Below are 23,558 nucleotides of genomic sequence, written 5' to 3' on the forward strand. Positions count from 1 at the left end.
CCAATTCTTCGTTATGTTATGTTATTATTTTACACACAACCCTAGGGTTAGGATTTTCAAAAATTCGAGAAAAAAAAAAGGTGTGAATTTGAGGAGGATGAAACTTACACCACATGTAGAACACATTGGAAGGCACAATATGGTGCAATTTCGAAGGTTTGTGTGTGTGTATGTGTGTTATGTGCGTAAGTGTGTGTTCATTACATTTTGGAATAATGTACATTTCGTGATTATTTTTTTATCTTGTTTTATATGTTATGTTGATTACGGAGTGCGCATTTCTAGTATTTTAAAGACTGCTGTAGTTGTTGTTGTTGTTGTTGTTATCTGCTTTTGTGAAGCGGGATGTTTTCTGACGTTTTGCTGGAGTTATCTCGCTATATAAAACATCTGTATTATTATTATTATTATTATTATTATTATTATTATTATTATTATTATTATTATTATTATACAAGCACATGTGTGCAGGCTTATGTATGCCCACACACATACAAGCACACGCATACTTACCAGCACAGAATCTCATATGCACACCGGCATAATAGACAGAGAGGTTGGTTTAAGCGTGTTTATTCAAATTCTCATACACACGTTTCAAACAATAACAACATTGAGAACGTTAACAAGCAGATTGCTTATGGACACGTTCTTGAACTTATAATCAATACACATTCAGATTCTCTCCCTCCCTCTCTCTCTCTCCCTCTCCCTCTCCCTCTCTCCCTCTCCCTCTCCCTCTCTCTCTCTCTCTAACCCTAACCCTCTCTCTCTCTCTCTCTCTTTACCCTATTTGTATAAAATATAATTAAAGATTATCAAGATAAGTGTTGAAGCTATCACTTGTTCGCCATGTTTTGCTATCTGACAGAGAGGTTGTTGTTGTTGTTGTTGTTGTTGTTGTTGCGTTCCTGAGCTCAACACTCTCAGGTCACCCTAAGGGGTGGAGGATTGCGTGTGTGGCTGTTTCCCACCCTACACCATACAACCCCAACCAAGTCCCACCCTACACCATACAACCCCAACCAAGTCCCACCCTACACCATACAACCCCAACCAAGTCCCACCCTACACCATACAACCCCAACCAAGTCCCACCCTACACCATACAACCCCAACCAAGTCCCACCCTACACCATACAACCCCAACCAAGTCCCACCCTACACCATACAACCCCAACCAAGCCCACCCTACACCATACAACCCCAACCAAGTCCCACCCTACACCATACAACCCCAACCAAGCCCACCCTACACCATACAACCCCAACCAAGTCCCACCCTACACCATACAACCCCAACCAAGTCCCACCCTACACCATACAACCCCAACCAAGTCCCACCCTACACCATACAACCCCAACCAAGTCCCACCCTACACCATACAACCCCAACCAAGTCCCACCCTACACCATACAACCCCAACCAAGTCCCACCCTACACCATACAACCCCAACCAAGTCCCACCCTACACCATACAACCCCAACCAAGCCCACCCTACACCATACAACCCCAACCAAGTCCCACCCTACACCATACAACCCCAACCAAGTCCCAGCCTACACCATACAACCCCAACCAAGTCCCACCCTACACCATACAACCCCAACCAAGTCCCACCCTACAACCCCAACCAAGTCCCACCCTACACCATACAACCCCAACCAAGTCCCACCCTACACCATACAACCCAATCAAGTCTTAGGGTTAGGGTTAACCCCTAAGACAATTCAAATGCCTTTAGGAAGAGTTGCTTCCGTGCACAATCAAGGACAAACCTATTTCCGATGTGTAGAATCTGATTTTGAAGACCCTGAGTCAACATTTTTTTTAATCTAAAACGTTATGACTTATAACAAAAAAACACTCTAAAAATGATAATGCACATAAGAATTACCTCACAAAACACACAAATTTGGTCCTTGACAGGATTCGAACCTGCGTCTGTAACCCCCCCCCCCCGCCAAGGGGGAGGTACCGTGCTGAGCCACTACACCACAAGGACTTTTTTTTTGTGCACATTTGCAAAATTTCTTTTTATGTGCATTTTTTTTTCACTGTTGCAATTTCTTTCTTTTGTGCATTTGTTTTCAACCTGTCTTTTTCTTTTTTTATTTTTTGCACTGTTGCAACTTTCTTTTTTGTGCCATTTTTTTTTTTTTTGCACCATTGCAACTTTCTCTTTTGTGCAATTTTTTTTTTGTGCACCATTGCAACTTTCTCTTTTGTGCAATTTTTTTTTTGGCACCATTGCACCTTTCTCTTTTGTGCAAGTTAGTTTTTTTTGCACCATTGCAACTTTCTCTTTTGTGCAGGTTTTTCTCTTGAACATTTTCTTTTCATGTGCACTATTTCAACTTTCTCTTTTGTGGAGAAAGCATAAAAACAACGAAAACCAAACCCCAATTGGGCCCACCCCTTGAGCGTTGTGGAGTAATAGAAAATGAATTACATATGCTAGATACATGACTGTATTGAATATGTATAAACATTTTAGAGAACAATTAATGAAACAGGTCAATAAAAGTATACCTGTTTATACTATGCCCAGTCAACTGTTGTTGGAAGACAATCTACAATTCATGTTGGGGAAGTTCGTATACAATTGTTTTCTTAAAAAAACCATAATGATTTATGTTGTTGTTTATGTACATGTATGTGTCTTATAAACCTAAATGGTTTCATGACAATAAACTATATTCTTATTCTTATTCTTCACACATACATACACACAAGGAAGACTGAACTGAAAAAAAGGGTTCATATGCTTAATTCACCATCTTCGTAAATAAAGAATTGAAAAAAAAATGAGAAAAAAAAGAAAACAAGGAGCACTCTCAAAAACAAGAAAACTCTCCGACATTCTGTAGGTTTGGGAGGCAGAAATTAAGCCTAAATCATTTAGTTAGAGTCCCCCGAAATCGGCGTATGCTGCTGCCTAAATGGCGGGGTAAAAACGGTCATACACGTAAAAATCCACTCGTGCTAAAAACATGAGTGAACGTGGGAGTCTAAGCCCATGAACGAAGAAAGAAAGAAAGGGTTAGGGTTAGAGACTTCAGAGTGTAATTCTCCCAACCCTTCCCACTACAGCTTCTTCGGGTTCCACCCTTTTAATTTTTCCCGGATCTGCTGCAGGGAGAACGTTTGGGAGAACTTCACTCCGAAGTGGGTGATAACCTGGCCAATTTGACGGCAGGTTAAGCCCAGCACATTCTCTTTGCCCCTCCAGCACCCGAAGTACTTAAAAAGTACTTCGTGGTCTTTGGGCGACCACCGCAGCCCTCTCCGATGCTGTGTGTCCTTTGGAAGGTCACTTTCGGGTAACCTCTTGGTATTGTGTTGATACCAAGAGGCCCCAAAAGTTGCCACATCAGCAGCAGAGAGGGGAACGGTGGCACACAGTGGGATATCCATGTCAGGTTGAGACTCAGCAGGTGATGCAGGTGGCGGAGATGGTAGGGTGGAAGGTGGCGAAGATGTTGTTGAGGGAGATGGTGGAGATGGTAGGGTGCAAGGTGGCGAAGATGGTGTTGAGGCGGGAGATGGTGGAGATGCTGGTGAGGCCGGTCCCGATGTGGGAGGTCTTGTAATGGTGGCTGTCGGCCGCCGGCGTGTGGTAGGTCTTGGCTGAAACACATCAACAATTTCTGGCGGTTTAGAAACTCATACGGTCAAGCAACACACTTCCTTTGAAAAGGCATATCATTAAACGTTATGGAATGTAACAAAAATTCCTTCTCCCATATTGGCAATATCAAAACAAATCAACCAACCAACCAAGCAACCAACCATCCAAGTAACCAAGCAACAAACAACAAGCAAACAAAACAAAACATGTCAACAATGATTTTTATGAAGCAAAAAATGGTCATAACATTAGCTTTTTTTCATATTCTGTACATAACTATGAACCAACTTGTGCAATAAAAACATAATAGCTTGAGCAGCCAAACAAACCTCTTCTTGGCCGCCCGTCACCTTGTCGGCCACCTCAAGCATGGCCTGGCATCGCTGGTTGGACGTCCTGCCAGGCGTATAGTACGAGTCTTGTGTTGCCGTTGTGTGACTTGCAAGCTCAGCCAGGTTGTGGCGGGAGGCTTGAGATGCATCGGCAAACTGCACAGCATAATCACAAACATGTACAGGCTGAACTTTCTAATCCTGTTCAATGAAGCATGGTTTATGGTCTAGGCTAAAGTTACTTGACTAGGGTCACGGGGAGATTACTCATAACCTAACCGTAAGTTGTTACGACCAGTTAACCATGCTACAATGACACAGCAATGCAGACAGAAGGAGCGTTTTGTAAGTCAGTAATTGATAAATCATGTCAAAGAAAAATACATTGCACAGAATGTCAACATTAATTTGTCAATGCAATACAATCCAATACACAAGTTTACTTACTTCTGATGTAACAAGTTTTCGGAACATGGTCGCGTTGACCCCTCCAAACGTGTCCTTGATGATGGTGGACATCAGTTTGGAGCGGATGGCGCTTCCATTTTCTGAGACAAACACAAGAGAGTCCTTGTCTTGCAGGGGGTCCTTGAGCATGATAGGACGAATCAAGATGGTGAACCTGTAACAACAACAACAAAACTGAATAAGTGTCTTGGTAGAGTTCGTTTTTTGATGTCATTTATTTTCATAAAGTTACATTAATATTTTTTTTCCTGGAGAGCATAATGTGACCCCCACAGGCCAGGGTTACAAACGTTAAGAGAGCAAACTTTATCATTTTTTTAACACCAGCCTGCCTTTGTACATACAAACAAGGAAATGAACTGAGAAATCTAGAGATAAGTATATTATTGAGAATTGATATTCTGCTTACTTTCTAATCCTTTCGAAGTCCTTCTTGGGCAGGAACATCTCTTTGGGCCCCAAGTCCTCATTCTTATGGTGGTCAGTCTGAAGCAACACACATTTCAGATCTTAGGTAAATCATAACAAAAAGGGTTAGGGTTATCATTTTCACCATCTATGAATGTCCTGAGAAAAGAAGCTGTTGAATAGCATGGCATTTTAATTAATCAATTCATTGCTTTGTTAGTTTTCAGATTCATTCATATAATATTTGGAGTGTGTTATTAGTGTCATGTACTGTGCTTATAAGTAATGTATAATACTGTGTCAAACATATCGTGTGATTTAATTTTTACCCAATTATAAACTTACGAAAAATTGAATGATGTCCGGGTAATCCGGCATGGTGAGCGCGGAGCGTAGGTCCACCATGGTGAGGCTCCGCAGCTCCATCCCCCTGCTCATGTTGGAGGCCGCGAGGAGGCCAATGCAGAGGTTTCTCGCCCTCACGCCGTCTTTCCCCCTCTCGAATTGAGAGGGGGGCTTGCCCAGGATGCTGTCCAACTCAGCCCTGAATTTGTTGGTGTTTATTTTTTGGGTGGGCAGGCGAAGGCGGAGGGTGGCCTTGGCTTTCCTCGCGGCCTTGGCTTTCCTCGCGGCTCTCTTTTTTTCTTTTTCGAAACCGTCTCTGCACAAAGACATGCAATAAAGATAAATAACTGACAAATACTGTAAACCAAAAGCAAGTGCAAATTTTGGCATATGTAATGGTGCATGGTCAGTGTAAGGCAGAATATGAACATGAAATTGGCCAATCCATGTATTAAAATGTATGTATTTTACACTTTCCTTGCTGTACTTTGCAGTCAAACTTGGATTGTTAATCTCGTTACATCGCTGACTTGTTTCAAGGTGTTGTGACAATTTCACTGTACTGATGGAGCTGAACATTAAGTGTCATCAAGAGACAGCACAATCATTACTTACTTCTCTTGCTTCAGATTGAACAAAACCGACCGCAGCGCCTGTTCCCTAGCTGGTGCCCAGTGGTGCGGCGGATTTGCCTGTGTGAACTTGAAGAAGTCCTACACAATCACATGCACACAGTTACTTGTCATGTCAAAAACAACAAAAAGTGACTCCAAAGACACTCGAAATAAAGCATTGCAAAAAGTGAAGATTAAGAAACCCTAATGATTGCCAACTGAGGCTATCACATGCATGCACAATCTCTCTCTCTCTCTCTCTCTCTCTCTCTCTCTCTCTCTCTCTCTCTCTCTCTCTCTCTCTCTCTCTCTCTCTCTCACTCACCACACCAAAAATAAACAAAAAAGGACAATCCCGTACCACAAGAGCTCTGACGTAGTTGCACTTTGTGCTGGCGGTCAACGTGTTGGCGGCGAAGAAGGCCCGAAGGTCATGAATGACCTTCAACGCCGGGCTGGGGTTTTGTTCAGTGACCTACACAGTAACACAAAATATAATGTACATTTCAGAATGGTATACTTTGTAAGTTCATAATGAAACAAGCGCAAACCCTCTATACATGTGGAACACTGCACTTAAGTCAATAGGCATCATCAACACTATCTGCTTGAGTGGCCACAATCATCCACTTGATCACTCTGCCTTTTAAAAAAGGAAAAAAAAAGGGGGTTAGGGTTAGGTACTTACCGTCAGCATGGCTTCTGTTCCATTTGGAGCCAGCTTAGCAATGAGGGTACCGGCATAGGTCCGGTACTGGTGCAGTGTCGCCTCCTTCCTTGAGGTTCCACACTTGAAGGTGTGGTAAGCCTCAAGGAGAGGACACGCCACTGGACCTTGCTTGCTGGTCACCTCATTCTTTTTGAGCCCCAGCGCTTGTTGGTATGCATCACTCTGAGGATGAAGTTTGTGGAACTTCCGAAGGTGGGAAGGGAGGTGGAGGGTCTGATGGCAAATGGGGCACGGCCTTCTCCTGTTCTGTACACACAAGATTAGAAACTGTTGGTTAGAAATATCAAAACTACATTGTTAATTTTTCGAATGAAGTTCATATGTTTACAACACACAGACACGGACACACACCCACACTTTTCTCACCTCAGGGTCTGCACAGGGTTTTTCAACCCACCACCGCTTCGCTTTGTGCTCTTGGTAGGCGTGTTTGGTCATCAGATGGATCTTCATCTTATGTCTCACCACTCCACACTCTGGGCACACGGGCTTCCGTGATCTGAGAAAAAAAGATGGAAATAGGAATATCATACGTGTTTACAGATGTTCTTTCAGGTGTTCACTCTCTGCTTCCCAGACATTAACTGTGTGGTCCTTGTTTGCGTTTAATTCGGTACTATTTACCTTGATAAATAACTTGTGGCTCTATCCTCAATGTGGTCAATAAAGTCTGTTGGACCCGGAAAGCACATAATCTTATTTATTTGTTTGACATTTGCTTAACGCCCAGCTAATCGCAAAGAAGTTAATCACTGTCTTATTTGTGAATACTTACTTTTTACTCTCTCCTTTGGGTGCCGGTGGTGCTGCTGTCGGTGGTGCTGCTGCCGGTGGTGCTGCTGTCGGTGGTGTTGGTGGTGCTGCAGCCGGTGGTGATGGTGGTTCATCACTCGAGGACTGGTCAGTGTCACTGTCATCGTCACCGGCTGAAAATGCAAATGTATTATGTAAGAAGAATAAGGCTATGAATGAATATGAATATGACATTTCAAACGCGCGATATCTCATGCAAGCATGGTTTACAAGTCTAACCCAAATTACCTTTCCAGGGTTAGGGTTAGCTTGGGTAACTGGCGTTAGGAAAACGTTTTTCGTAAACCGTCCTAAGATTTCAGTATTAAAATTGTCAAAATAACATAACAGTTTGTCAACTTTTTTGTCTCTGGCTAAAACTGCACAATTTTTTACCCTTCACTTCTGTTTGAAATGTGACACTGTGTGTACAAAAATTGTGCCCTTTGGTCCAAAGGCAAAATCTTTGTCATTAGTAGCTCTACAAAAAGGAAAAAAAAAACACAAAAAAAACCAAACAAACTGATACACCATTTAACTCAACGTTAACCCAAACAACGCTATTTACTACATACCATGATACCACCACCTCTCCACCCGGTCCCAGTGGCGCCTCCTCTTCCTTCGTTCTTTGAGGATGACCTCACCATCGTAGGTAGTGTCTAAATAGACAAACATAATGACAAGTGAAAATGTGTGATCATACAACTGTAGATTAATCACAAATTTATGTGGACGAAAGTCAGGTTTGAATATACAGCTAGATCAACAGGAAAAATGCTTAAAAGTTTCACAAATCCCTGCACAAAAAAAGGAAGCACTATGGTTGAAATTGGCCCTTCGTGGTCGGCTGGGCGTTAAGCAAACAAACAAACAAAGACGGGAAAAGGCAGAACAAAGAGTGAATTGAAACAATAGCATTTGCAAGCAGTAAAATCAGAAATAAATCAGAAATATTTTTTACAAGTACGAATGAACACAAGGCAGCGTAAAATATAATTATCAGCGTACATCAAAAACATTATCATCATTGCCAGGATGCATACAATGTTACAAAATGGTGTGTAGATTAAAAAGAAAAATTAAAAATGGAGATGCATACTTTGTGAAGGCAGTATCAGCAGTACTAAACACGCATGTAGAAAAACACTTTATGAATTGGACAGATTGTGGAGATAACTCTTGTGTCTGGGTGTTTTAGGTTGTGGAAGAGTTGTCATCCTTGAATGTGAGGCAAGCCAAGCCATGTGTAACTCATTTGGAGTCATTAATCATTGCATAGAGACTGCAATCGTCTACTTCAGTTTCCATACAGAATGTACAAGAACCTATATTAGATATATACTGTGTTGGACTTTGACATTAACATTTGTTCTGCTGAATCTGCACTGACACATATTTATGGTGTAAATATGACAAATAATGCTTTCGCGGTGCTTCCTGGCATGTGGCTTTTCTCTTGTACAGGGTCCCCACTGGTTTTTAGAAACAAAATTCCATGACTTTTCCATGACTTTCCATGATCCTCAATAACATTTTCCATGACTAGATCCACCATTTCCGAACACGCAAACTTTTTACGTCTTGTCACTGCCAGTTTTAACACTGGCTTGCTTTGCACTGAATTTGATTCAGTTTCTACGCAGTGTCTCTTCGACAAGCAAGTCAAGCATTTGCTACGCAATCAGATTATCGGTAATGTTTGCTGGTCCTGTCATTTCACTAAACTGGACCAGCCACTGTTTGTATCCATCTGCATTTTCGTAAATTCCGTTTCGTAACCGTCACTGTGACTTGACGAACTGTCATTTTTTTCACCGCGATACAGTAGTCCCTTCCATTTCCGGCCCTTTCGTGGGTGTGAACCTGCCTGGAGCGGCCAGCTTTCCCATGACTAATGAATTTTCCTTCTATAATTGACTCTTAATGGCCGTTAACCTGTCTGACGCGGTCAACGGTCACTGATTTTTGACCTAAGGTGCCCCTCTTACTCGACAGGAGCGGCCACTTAACGGCCACTTGTGTGTGTGTGTGTGTGTGTGTGTGTGTGTGTGTGTGTTGTGTGCACAGACGGCACAGCACGAGCAGACGACATGAATACTTACGCATGCGCAAACTGTAAATACAGACATGCGCATACATGTACATTTACGGCAGTCACTTCCGGATCGATCACAGCTGATGTGAGTTTGAAACACTTGTTTATCTGACACTCAAATACATATATAATAATCCAAACAACACACATAGAAACATACGAAACAATAGCTTAGCCAGGACGATAGAGTTAAACACGCAAATAATTAAGATGTATTTATAAACGAAAGCAAAACTAACAGAGACAATGAATCGGCGGCTCATGGATGATCGCTTTCTTTTCTTCATGAAAACTTGATCGTGTTTTTTGGGTTTTTTTTTGAGGAGGAGGGGGCCTGTAATGAACGGCCACCTGATATTTGCGGTCACCTTTGCAATGACTAATGGGTGACCGGATATGGCAGGTACTACTGTACACAGTTCATTGCGAAGATCTTCCTCGGTAATTCGTTCCAATTCCGCATACTTTTTGTTGTCAAGAAACAACTGGAAAGAAAGTTTCAAACTCATCATCCTCCATCTTGCTTGTCGAAGCGCTAAAGTACTTTATCGATGCAAAAACAAAAGCAGAAAACTTCGACGAAACCGACTCAAATGCAGCGCAGACGACACGACGAGATAATGGAAGGAAGTGAGCCTCGCTTTGACTCAAGTGCCGTTAACAATACCGTTATTCTTGTATGCAAATACGAACGAGAAGTTGGTCATACGAACAAGCCTTGTGCTGGCGACGCAAATCGGAGAATGGCTGGGCAACGAAAATCGCCGCTGGCGTGCTAAAGGTTAATTTTTTTTCTTTCTTATTTTTATTAAATTCCATGACTTTCCATGACTTGAATTAAAATTCCATGACTTTCCAGGCCTGGAAAATTAAAAATCAAATTCCATGACTTTCCAGGTTATCCATGACCTGTACAAACCCTGCTTGAACAATGAGGACAGGCATGAGGCTTTTCTCCTGTATGTGTCAACATGTGAGGCTTCAAATCCCCTTTCCGACTAAATTTCTTTGAACAATGAGGACAGGCATGAGGCTTTTCTCCTGTATGTGTCAACATGTGGGTCTTCAAATCCCCTTTCCGACCAAATTTCTTTGAACAATGAGGACAGGCATGAGGCTTTTCTCCTGTATGTGTCAACATGTGGGGCTTCAAATCCCCTTTCCGACCAAATTTCTTTGAACAATGAGGACAGGCATGAGGCTTTTCTCCTGTATGTGTCAACATGTGGGGCTTCAAATCCCCTTTCTGAGCAAATTTCTTTGAACAATGAGGACAGGCATGTGGCTTTTCTCCTGTATGTGTCAATATGTGGGTCTTTAAATGCCATTTGAAAACAAATTTTTTTGAACAATGAGGACAGGCATGTGGCTTTTCTCTTGTATGTGTTAAGATGTGGGTCTTCAATTGCCTTTTCAGAGCAAACTTCACTTTGCAATAAGGACAGGCGTGTGGCTTTTCTCCTGTATGTGTTAACATGTGGGTCTTCAAAGTCCCTTTCAGAGCAAACTTCGCTTTGCAATCAGGACAGGCGTGTGGCTTTTCTCCTGTATGTGTCAACATGTGAGTCTTCAAATTTCCTTTGAGAGCAAATTTCACCGTACAACGCGGACAGGCATGTGGCTTTTCTCCTGTATGTGTCAACATGTGGGTCTTCAAATCCCCTTTCCGAGCAAATGTCCTTGAACAACAAGGACAGGCATGAGGCTTTTCTCCTGTATGTGTCAACATGTGTTTCTTTAAATCCCCTTTCTGAACAAATTTCTTTGAACAATGAGGACAGGCTTGTGGCTTTTTTCCTGTATGTGTCATTATGTGGGTCTTTAAATGAAATTTGAGAGCAAATTTCTTTGAACAACTAGGACAGGCATGTGGCTTTTCTCCTGTATGTGTCAACATGTGGTTCTTCAAATTCCCTTTGCATGCAAATTTTACTGTACAATGAGGACAGGCATGTGGCTTTTCTCCTGTATGTGTCGACATGTGGGTCTTCAAATGCCCTTTCTGAGCAAATATCACTTTGCAATGAGGACAGGCATGTGGCTGTTCAGTTGTATGTGTTAACATGTGTTTGTTTACACCCCCCTTTTGACCAAATGTTGTTGTAGATTTAAGGCAGGCATGTGGTCTTCCTCTTGTCAACATGTCTCCACCCTCCCCCACACCGTCTTTTTCACGCTTGATATCATTAGAACATGTACACCCATCTTGTTCTGAAAATGAAGCTGTGTCTGCAATGGTTCCAAAATCAATTGGGATTTCTGCTGCCCCTTGTTTCTGCCCCTCTTGTTTCAGTCTAACAACGTCGTTGAAAGCACTGGATGATGTTGGTATTTCAGCTGCCTTTTGTTTCAGTCTAACAACGTCGCTTTGAGCACTGGATGATGTTGGTATTTCAGCTGCTTCTTGTTTCAGTCTAACAACGTCCCTGTAAGCACTGGATGATGTTGGTATTTCAGCTGCCTCTTGTTTCAGCCAAACAACGTCGCTGTGAGCACTGAACGATGTTGGTATTTCAGGTGCCTCTTGTTTCAGCCAAACAACGTTGCTGTCAGCACTGGATGATGTTGGTATTTCAGCTGCCTCTTGTTTCAGCCAAACAACGTCGCTGTGAGCACTGAACGATGTTGGTATTTCAGGTGCCTCTTGTTTCAGCCAAACAACGTTGCTGTCAGCACTGGACGATGTTGGTATTTCTGATGTACGCTCCATCTGCACGTTGACTGTTTTGTCTGTCTTGAAATTTTCACCTGCTGGTGCTGTAACAGAAAATTCAAAAATTTTGTAAGTCTTGTGATGAAAATGTTTACATACCTTTTCTGAAGGTATGTAAGACAGCATTCCAGAAAGATAGAAATTCACAACTCCCAAAGACAGAAAGATTCTCTTCCTGAAAGAAAAGAAGACACATTAACGAAAGACAGAAAAAGATGTCACTTAAAGGCACACAACTTCTCAGGAAAACAGTTCGGCTCACCATCTCAGATTTTGCAGGTCTTTGCATGGAATACGACCATCTGTCCACTTGGTCACATACCAGAAATGACCAACGTGGGTAATCAATGTGATGAATCAAATTAAATGTCGTAAATGCAACCACTGGCTTCTCAAGAAATCATTTTATTCAGACCCTTCAAAAATCTAAGAAAATCAGGTTTGTTTGTTTGCTTGCTTCATGTCTCACCCAGTCACATTATTCTGACACCGGACCAACCAGTCCTAGCACTAACCCCATAATGCCAGACGCCAGGCGGAGCAGCCACTAGATTGCCAATTTTAAAGTCTTAGGTATGACCCGGCCGGGGTTCGAACCCACGACCTCCCGATCATGGGGTGGACGCCTTACCACCAGGCCAACCGTGCCGGTGGTTTCCACTGTACAGCAATAGCAACTCACCAGGGGCAGTGAGGAATTGTTAGTATGTAACCAAGTGAAGGGATGGTCTTATCCCATGTAAAGCCTGACCTGATCTGAGATGCTGATCCAAACCATTTTCACAAGAAGGAGTGAGCCTTTAAAGTCATCTTCTTCCGTAGAGGTCTGGGTTCTTGCGAACGTCTCGGAGTCCTGCGTTTACAGAGTTCCAGGCTTTATGCTGTATGTGGGCATACGTGCCTTGTCAAAAGAACTTCAGATGAGATTCGCAGCTGAACTCTCGGCGGAGACGGTCGCAAGTCTCGATGCTCTGATTTGCCGTGAGCTGTGTTCAATGACTGCTGTGTTTTGTGGCTAAGCCTTACCTGTGTTATAGGCCTCGTCGTAGGTGTTTGAATTTTGACAAGGGCTTTGGCCTTTGGCCCACCATAGCAGATTTTCTGGACAGGATTTTCGTGTTCTTTCTTTGATTGTGGACACCTGTGTGGTGCAACCATGGCATCGCAAGTACTGCCAGTTTTTATAAAAAAAACAGTGCTATTCCAAATGGTGACAGTGATCGACCTAAATGCATCGATATTTGTGTCGCGGCAGAAAGGGTCTCTGGGCGCGAGACGGTTCTCGGTGCTCAAAACATCAAAGGTCTATGGAGAATCTACCCTGCCTCCACTGAGGCTCGTAACACTCTTTTGGTCAAGGGACTTTCCCTCAGAGGGGTCTCTCTGCAAGTCGCAGGCACTAACCCCTTCATCTTGCGCAACGAAACTGGAGAAGAGAAACCTTCGACGAAAGTCTGGGTGGACGACATTCCTATATCTGTGGCCGATTCTGGAATCAAAACTGCCCTTATCAGGGTTGGAGTAGAACTCCGATCAGCCATCAAACAAGAAAGGGCCAGAGACGCTGATGGAAAACTAACCCGGTTTCTCACGGGGAGAAGATTTGTATTCATTTCCACACCAAACACCCCACTAGAGAAAACACTCAAAGTCAGTTTCTTCACTGCCAAAGTGTATCACCGCGAACAAAACCAGAAAAAGACCGTGATCTGTTCAAAGTGTCTAGAGACGGGTCACCATGTCTCCACGTGTCAGGGGGACGTGGTATGTAGATCATGCAAAAAACCGGGCCACAAGAGTGGCGACCCATGTTGTGATCTTGACGTCAACTCTGGCTCCGCTTCAGGAGACCAGCAGAAGCCAGAACAGCTGTCCGCGGCTGCGGGTAACAACAGCGAACAAAGCAGAAACTCAATGTCTCACACAACTGACCGCGGGCGTCTTGGAAACCGCGCTGGCACCCAGAGCAGAAGTCGCTCCTACACTCCCAAGCGGGACCGTTCTGGTAGCCCGCTAGGAACACCGACGAAGATGGCGAAGATGGCCTCTCACGATGAAGAAGGCCAGGAGAAAGGCTGACCGACCGACCGACTAACTGACCGACTGACCCAACGACGACGGCCCGGCTTTGGCTTACGGACTTACGTACTATGGCTCTGCGATTTCACCAGTTGTTTTTTTTAGTATTTACACTATCTCACTCCAGCGATGGCAGATGGTGTCAAAGCGTTCTCCTTAAATGTTAGAGGACTCCGGAATACATCAAAACGCAAAAAGATATTTAGAATGTTAAAGGAAAAGAAATATGACATTGTATGTGTGCAAGAGTCGTACATAATGCCCGAAGATGCAGAGCAGTGGAAGAAAGAATGGGGTGGTGAGGTTGTGTACTGTGCTGGTACTCGTCATAGTAGAGGCCAGGTAATACTGGTGAGAAAACACTTTCCCCATGCATGGTCCACAGAAATAATTTCTGATAGAATTCTGATGGTAAAAGTTAACATTGGCACTAAAGAAATGGCTATCTTCAATGTGTACGCCCCGTGTAACTTAGCTGACACTAAACATTTTCTGACTTCTCTTTCAGATACAATTAGTGATTGTGATTGTGATCTTAAAGTAGTCTTCGGTGACTTTAACGCAGTGATGGACAATAAATTAGACATCATCGCAGGCGAAAATCACTCGCCAGCACTCGTTAAACTTTTCAACGACTTTGTTACTGAGTGCGAACTATGTGACGCGTGGCGGGTGCTAAACCCTCTATGCAAGGAATTCTCCTGGTCAAGAATCAGCAACGGCAAATTAACTGCAAGAAGACTTGACTACGTGTTTTTGAACTATGCTGCAATGGACAGTGTGTTGGAAACGGAGATTTACTCTGTTCCCTCCTCTGATCACAGGGGGGTGCTTGTGTCTTTAAAATGTTCCGAAGTGACCAGAGGTCCCGGCTTCTGGAAGTTCAACAACGCCTTGTTAAAGGACAGTGTGTTCGTAGAAAGAATGAATAACCTTATTGACTCTTCCCTTCGCACAGACACACCAGAGAGTGCTGAGAACCGGTGGGAATTACTTAAGTTAGAGATAAGGGACGAAACTATTCAGTACAGCAAAAACCTGGCAGTTTTAAAGAAAAACAAGTATTTGCACTTACAAGATAAACTGGCACAGTGTGAATCATCACTTGCCAAACAACCGCTTGATGAAAATCTGCTTCGTAATCGCGAGGCACTGAAGTTTCAACTAGAAGTCTTTGAGCATGAACGCTTAAAAAGTGCCCAAACACGATCTAGAATGAAATGGATTGATGAAGGGGAAAAAAATACAAAGTACTTTTTAAACCTTGAAAAATCTCGAGCCAGTGCAAAATTGTTTCCCAGCATCAAGCTTGATAATGGCGATGTATTAGTCGATCAGTTTGACATACTGCAGGCTCAAAAACACTACTTTGAAAACAAATATGCGTACAGTGACAATAGCATCAACATTGATAACGATACAGATTCTTTTTTGCAAAATTGTGAAACCCCTCGTCTGACAGAGGAGGAGAAGAAAGTTTGTGAAGGTGAAATAAGTGTTGAAGAGGCCTCTAGGGCGCTAAGTAAGTTAAATAACGGCTCATCTCCTGGCACTGACGGTCTTACAACTGAATTTCTGAAATTTTTCTGGGTCAAGTTAAAGGGCCTTGTTGTTCACTCCTATAATGCGTCGTTTCAAAACGGTCACTTGTCGCACTCACAAACGGCGGCTGTGTTAACCATACAGTACCTGTCAAGTACTTTTGGCCTCTGACCATAGTAAATGGCATAATTAAGAAACCATAGTTGGGGATCAAAAACCATAGTTAATGCGTGGATCAGGATGTGGTTAAACGCACAAATTCAACTTCTCACGCATACACACTAAACCAATCAGATTGTTTTTCGCAAACTAAAAGTAAAACACATATGATAAATTCCTTTCTACACAAACTGCTCTTTATTTACCACTACATGTAATACATTTACACTGCACTCTTGTTCGTTCATTTTTTTCTCACTTGTCATTTGTCACTTGTGTTCTTTGTTGTATTCATCTGTGCAAATCTTTGCTTTGTCAATCATGCTGCCAGTCACCTTAAAATCATGGCAGCATGCCTCAGAGTTAATTTTGACCTGCAAGAAGGCAGTCAGTGTGTCAGCTCCCAGACTGTGATCCAGCACTTGAAGCTGTTGCAGGGTTTCACTGCCAAATGGAAATTTATTCAACATTTTCCTCACACAGGCCACATAGAACTGGCGCACATCATGCCAGAACTTCTGTTGTGTGGCTGGTGCAAGCTCCTCCTCAGAAATGAATGAACGGCAGTCCATGCCAGAATGCTGAAAATACGTATGGTTTGAGGTATACGACGTAGGACCCAAAAAACACTGAAAAACCGTAAGAATTACGCAGAATGCGTAGGACTTGACAGGTATGGTTAACCCTTATTCATAAAGGGAAAAACCTCCCGAAAGACAAACTCTCTAACTGGAGGCCAATTTCACTGACAAATGCAGATTACAAAGTGTTAGCAAAATGTTTAGCGAATCGACTATGTACTGTTATAGATAGCGTTGTACACGAGGACCAGTTGGGTTATATAAAAGGTCGGAACGTTAGTACTCATTTAAGAACAATTGATGATGTAATTGAATATTTCAGACTTAAAGAAAAACCTGGTGTACTATTAGCACTCGATTTTCAGGCTGCTTTTGACTCTATTTCCAAAAAATACATGCTTAGTGCCTTTAGAAGGCTAGGCTTCGGTCTAGACTTTGTTCAGTGGGTCCAAGTTCTTTTTGCTAATACAAGAAGTTGTATTGGCTATAACGGGTGGCTTTCCGAAGACTTTGAAGTGAATTCCGGGATTCGTCAGGGGTGTCCTTTCTCACCTCTGGCCTTCGTGATCGGTGTAGAACTCCTAGCGATTCGTTTTAGACAGAGTGTAGAGCTAAAAGGGCTAAACGTAGCAGACAACATATCAAAAGTATTGTTATATGCTGATGACATCACCATGTTTCTAAGAGACGAAGAAGACATTAACTGTGTTTTAGAAATACTGGAGCAATTTACTTTAATATCATGTCTTAAGTTAAACATGCACAAGTTCGAAATGATGTTGATTGGTTCCAAAAGAAATGAAAACATGGATGATTTTGGCTTTAAACGCGTAAACCAGATAAAAATCTTAGGAGTTTACTTCTCAAACGCTAAAAGCGCATCCGAAATTGAGATGAACTGGCAAGAAAAAATCGCTAAAGTTAAAAGAATAATTCTAAACTGGGAAAAACGAAATCTGGGTATTCTCGGAAAAATATGCGTAATTAAGAGTTTTTTGTTATCACAGTTTGTGTATGTGTTACAGTCCATCTGCTTGCCAGATAAGGTGCTGAAAGAAATCAACACTCTACTGTATAGGTTTTTGTGGAGGAAACGGGACTGTAATAAGAAAGCATTTGAAAAGGTGAAAAGGGTAGTAGTCAACAGTAACACAGACCAGGGCGGGGTAAATATGATAGATATCAAGGTGATGCAAGACTCATTCCTGTGTCAATGGTTTATTAAACTGTCGAGTAAGGATGTGAATGGCACGAGGACATGGATACCAAGAGGAACATTTCAATCTTTTGGAAGGAACTTAGCTTGTTTTAGTACTACTATAGGAACAAAAAATTCAAAGGCTTTCATCAGATTAAGTCTGTTTTTTGGTAACGTGTTGCCTCGACATGGCTAGATTATAGTAAAACTCCATGGCATGGATCGTTAAAAATGACGTGTCTTTGGAATAATAGTGGTATAGTCTACCAGAATCAGGTTATTTATTATCAGAAATGGGCTCAGAAAGGGTTTACATATGTGAATGATGTGTTGCACAACAATACTATTATGCCATTTGAAATGGTAAATGAAATTTTAGGGCCCTCGCCAAATCTCTATCTGGAATACCTGGTCGTTAGAGCCGCTGTCTCCAAATACTTGAGAAACAACCCAGAGTTTGTTACATCTGATATTAACGAACAACACTATTTAGCCTTTAACGGTACGAACCATACGATTGCAAACCTGATTAGGCAATTTATTGTAAAGACGAAGTATTCCACTCCCTGTTCTGTTTTATTTTGGAAAAATACATTTAATTTTGACGTCAATGAAACATGCTGGTCTATAGCAAAAAACGCAACAAAAGAATCAAGACTACGAGAATTGCACTGGAAAATTGTTCACAACATCTATCCCACAAACATTCTTCTACAAAAAATGGGACTGTCCGACAGTGAATATTGTCCATACTGCACACACGAAAGAGACTACATCGAACATTTTTTCTATGATTGTAGTAAAGTTAAGCCTTTATGGAAACACGTCGAAAACACTATACTAGATAAAACTGGTGTACGTGTTAAACTTAACGCAAAATCTGTACTACTTGGGGTTGTTTGTGTTGAAAATGCAGGCAACGTGTGTCTAGATATCATTAACCATTTAGTTCTTATTGCTAAAATGTGCATTAGCAAATTTAGATATGGTACTCCCGTAAATTTAACATTCATGTTTGAAAATGAAATGAAACTTCGTGTTTCATAATACCCTTTACACTATGCACTTTTTTCATAATTGCAAAATTTGAAAATAAAGGCGTTGTCCACAACAACAACAAAAAAACAAAAAAAAAGAACATACACACACCCTGCGACCACAGGAACATAGGCTTAGTGGTTCAAGGAATCGTGTGCAAAGGGGAATAACCACGTTTTATCTCTAAGTCAAGAGGAAGAAAAGTCAGTTGCTTCCCTTTAAAAGTGACTTTGGGCAAAACTTGAATTTTTATGTTTGTTTGTTGTTGCCGCAGCCTCAACACTACCCCCACACATCTAGAAATGCGTATATCGCTATCTCATTCTTTGGACCACAAAAACCATGTAGTGGAAGTCTACTGTTCGGAAATGTCCGATTGCAACATAACAAAACAGTTGCAGGTTTTGTCAGCATCAGTTTCTGCATTCTCATGTGTAATTGTTCTTTTTATTACAAAACACAAAATGATTTTTGACAATCTGTGGTGAATATAACACCTATATTTGGATGGTTTGCAACTTTCATATTTTTGCATGATTTAAAGCAGTTGAGACACTTTGCCTTCAAGTGAAATTAAGACCAGGAGACATATACAAGAAAGCTAAATCAAAACTGATGTTGCTGTCTGGGCAGGTAGCTTTTGACCTTGGCTGATCACCGAAAGCAGAAGAAGAAGACCTTAGCTGATTCATTTTGCTGAGTTGTGATTGGCTATGACCGCCTCACTTACTTTTTAAGCTAACCTACCACAAGGACAATGATAACATTAAATATATTGTATGCTATGATATTTTGCAATGATGTTTAGCCATAGTTCGTTATACGCGCAGGTGTGCGAGAATGTAAGCGCAGTGCTTTAAAGATGTCCATGTGTGAACGTGTAAGTGGGCGTAGTCGAATGTCCATGTGGGAGTGGAGCATATAAGAATGCCCATGTGTGAATGTGTAAGTGGAGCGTATAAGAATGTGTAAGTGGAGCGTGGTGGAATGTCCATGTGTGAATGGGTAAGTTGAGCGTATAAGAATGTCCATGTGTGCGATGTGTAAATGAGACATGGATGTGTTCATGTCTGAATGCGTAAGAACAATGCAAGGAATGTCCAGAGAGGTATGTGGAAGGTGTTTCTATAACCTGCCCTGTTATATAGTGCTATATGTTTTATGTAAAATCAATGTCTTGTTTGTACTATTGTTATGTACCACGCCTGAATTTCTCTATGAGATAATAAAGTATTCTTATTCTTATTATTCTTATTCTTAAATATTAGGCATGGGAATTGAAACAAGTCGCGTAAGGCGAAAATACAACATTTAGTCAAGTAGCTGTCAAAGTCACAGAATGAAACTGAATGCAATGCCATTTTTCAGCAAGACCGTATACTCGAAGCATCGTCAGTCCACCGCTCATGGCAAAGGCAGTGAAATTGACAAGAAGAGCGGGGTAGTAGTTGCGCTAAGAAGGATAGCACGCTTTTCTGTACCTCTCTTTATTTTAACTTTCTGAGCGTGTTTTTAATCCAAACATATCATATCTATATGTTTTTGGAATCAGGAACCGACAAGGAATAAGATGAAAGTATTTTTAAATTGATTTCGACAATTTAATTTTGATAATAATTTTTAAATATTTAATTTCCAGAGCTTGTTTTTAATCCAAATATAACATATTTATATGTTTTTGGAATCAGAAAATGATGGAGAATAAGATAAACGTAAATTTGGATCGTTTTATAAATTTTTATTTTTTTTTACAATTTTCTGATTTTTAATGACTAAAGTCATTAATTAATTTTTAAGCCACCAAGCTGAAATGCAATACCGAAGTCCGGGCTTCGTCGAAGATTACTTGACCAAAATTTCAACCAATTTGGTTGAAAAATGAGGGCGTGACAGTGCCGCCTCAACTTTCACGAAAAGCCGGATATGACGTCATCAAAGACATTTATCAAAAAAAATGAAAAAAACGTTCGGGGATTTCATACCCAGGAACTCTCATGTCAAATTTCATAAAGATCGGTCCAGTAGTTTAGTCTGAATCGCTCTACACACACACACAGACACACACACACACACACACGCACGCACGCACGCACGCACATACACCACGACCCTCGTCTCGATTCCCCCCTCTACGTTAAAACATTTAGTCAAAACTTGACAAAATGTAAAAAGTAAAAAAGGCATTTTGAAGTAATAGCAATCGAAGACGCTTTGCATCCAGTTACTGGTGCGAAGCAAAGGCGCTTTGAATAGGGGGGTCCGGGTCTCCAAAGAACCCAACACCATTTGGTGTCATCTGAGCTCCGAGTTTACCATTAAAATCAGTTTTTTTGCCTCCCCCATTTATTTTTGTGGTGGACACTTTTGCCTTTTGGGCGGACAATTTACATGACTGAAATTTGTTGAAAAAATGCAGTGTTCAACTCTGTGCAAAAAAAGTCAATGAAACCAGATAATTTTCTACATGACTTTAAGCCCAAAGAGACCTGAGCAAGGATATGCGAGAAGCATTGTCCTTTTAACTCATTGTTTAGGGGTCGAAAAGAAACATTTTCCTATTAACTCATAGTTTAAGGGTAGAAAAGAAACATTGTCCTTTTAACTCATAGTTTAGGGGTAGAAAAGAAACATTGTCCTTTTAACTCATAGTTTAGGGGTAGAAAAGAAACATTGTCCTTTTAACTCATAGTTTAGGGGTAGAAAAGAAACTTTATGGCCCTTCTTTTTTAACATACCAAAATATTTTACGTGTCAAAAGTCATAAAACAGTCGTTCTCTTGGAAACCTAGCTTACTGCTGTAAATCGAATATTTTTTACATCTAAAACCTGTATCAAGTAATCAATAACTGAATGTACATGATCACTCATCACTGTTCACACACACAACATCACGTTACACACTCACTGCTTGGAGTTGTCTCCATCACCATACTGTAAGTACTGGACGATGTTGGTATTTCTGTTGGACGCTCCATCTGTACGCACACTGCTTTCTCTGTCTTGAAATCTTCACCTGCTGGTGCTGAAACAGAAAATTCATAAATCTGTTTGAAGTCTTCCCTTCATCGTGAGAACATGTTTACAGACTTTTTCTGAACGTATGAAAGAGAACATAAAAAGATCAAAATTATTAACTCTAAAAAGACAGAATGATTCTCTTCCTGAAAGAGAAGAAGATATGTTCACGAAAGACAGAAAGAGATGACACTTAGCGGCACATTCCTTCTTGTGTAAACATATCTCAAAACAGTTTGGAACACAATCTCAGATGTGGCCAGGCCTCTGCATGGAATAAGACAATCTCTCCACTTGGTCACATACCAGAAATGAACAGCCTGGGTATTCCCTGTGCAAAGTGGACATTTGATGATGAATTAATTTTGAAAATGGAACCACTGGCTTCTCAAGAAATTATTTCCCATGGGGTATCATTTTAGTTTCCGAGCCTTGGTATTTGAAGATTTTTGAACAGCTAAAAAAGGTAAAGTGAATTATGACAACATAATTATACACATGCTTAGATAATTACACAACACGTTCCGTTAAAGCGCATTTTCAGAAAAAAACACTGCAGGGTTTCATCAGTTTTCACCCTTACGTACACAACCTTCCATCACACAACAGGCTGATGACTCTTCAACAACACGGTGCTCCATCTTTCACACACACACAATATCAAGTTACACACTCACCGCTTGGAGTTGTCTCCATCACACTACAGGCTTATGACTCTTCGACAACATGGTTCTCCATCTTTCACACACACAATATCATGTTACACACTCACCGCTCTCCATCTTTCACACACACAATATCACGTTACACACTCACTGCTCTCCATCTTTCACACACACAATATCACATTACACACTCACCGCTTGGAGTTGTCTCCATCACACTACAGGCTGGTGATGATTCTTCAACAGCATGGTGCTCCATCTTCACTACCACAGTCCACGGCTGCTTCCTCTTCATCCTGATGTTAGGTGGCTTCACCTGGTGGACATACAACATATCTCAGTATTTATTCAAGGCACATATAATTATGTTTGCATTGATTATCGCCAATTTTACTGAACTTAGTCATGTGAGGCATAGCTCTGTAATAGACCCCCCCCCCCCCCCCCCCCTCTATCCTTCAGCAGTGATATAGATAGATTCTATCGCTCTTGCTCTGTATCCTTCGTCCTGTTTGTATTGTTTTCGTCGGGCCCGGTTGCTGCGCTAGGTAGCACTGTGTGGTAGGCCAGCCTCTCAGCACAAGGACTGAAATTGGACGCCAGGCATGACATGTAGGGCAACAAATGCTGAGTCTCAGTGATTATTAAAAATAATAGTGGAAGTTAGCGGATCATGAAAAATGCGAGCTTAAGCAGAACGGAGATCCATGTGTTCAAGCCTGTAGTAGTTAAATTAAATGCGGTATGTTTGTATTGTTTGCTCCAGAAATGTATATTTCGTACATTAGAGCGTTCGGAACTTTTCAATCGCAAAAGTAGATCCAAAAAGTCTAGCTCTTAAACCTGTGTGCTATCAAAGGTTCAGGCCTGTTGTTCTGTACGTGATTTTGGTTGCTGGGTAATATAAGTTACCGAAAAATAACTAGCCCTACAAGTTTACAGAGAGAAAGAAGCAGAGAGGGGAATAAAGCAAGCTTGGCTACCAACCCACCCATGTTATTATTTCCCACAGGCACAGGAACACTATCCACTTTATCTTTCACTCAGGGAAATTAGGAGCACCAACCAAATGAGGATAGTTGTCCTGTACAGGGATTTCCTCAAGAAAATGAAGGAGAAGAAGAAGAATAGCCCTATTGGTAAAATA

General features: G+C 41.5%; 2 protein-coding genes across 2 annotated transcripts in view; one reads left to right on the top strand and one right to left on the bottom strand.

The window, feature by feature from the left end:
- LOC138949756 (large ribosomal subunit protein bL9m-like) overlaps positions 1–23,558 on the top strand; it is a 62,005-nt gene that overhangs the window by 30,241 nt on the left and 8,206 nt on the right. The window lies entirely within an intron of this gene.
- Positions 7,302–22,528, bottom strand: LOC138951397 (zinc finger protein 774-like). The gene is made up of 5 exons (XM_070323008.1): positions 22,519–22,528; positions 21,637–21,753; positions 10,771–12,177; positions 7,898–7,984; positions 7,302–7,456 (listed from the first exon to the last, which is right to left on the bottom strand). Exons 1-5 carry the CDS (start codon positions 22,526–22,528, stop codon positions 7,302–7,304), a joined length of 1,776 nt encoding a protein of 591 aa, XP_070179109.1.

Source organism: Littorina saxatilis, linkage group LG16, assembly GCF_037325665.1.
Source record: "Littorina saxatilis isolate snail1 linkage group LG16, US_GU_Lsax_2.0, whole genome shotgun sequence".
NCBI lineage: Eukaryota > Metazoa > Mollusca > Gastropoda > Littorinimorpha > Littorinidae > Littorina > Littorina saxatilis.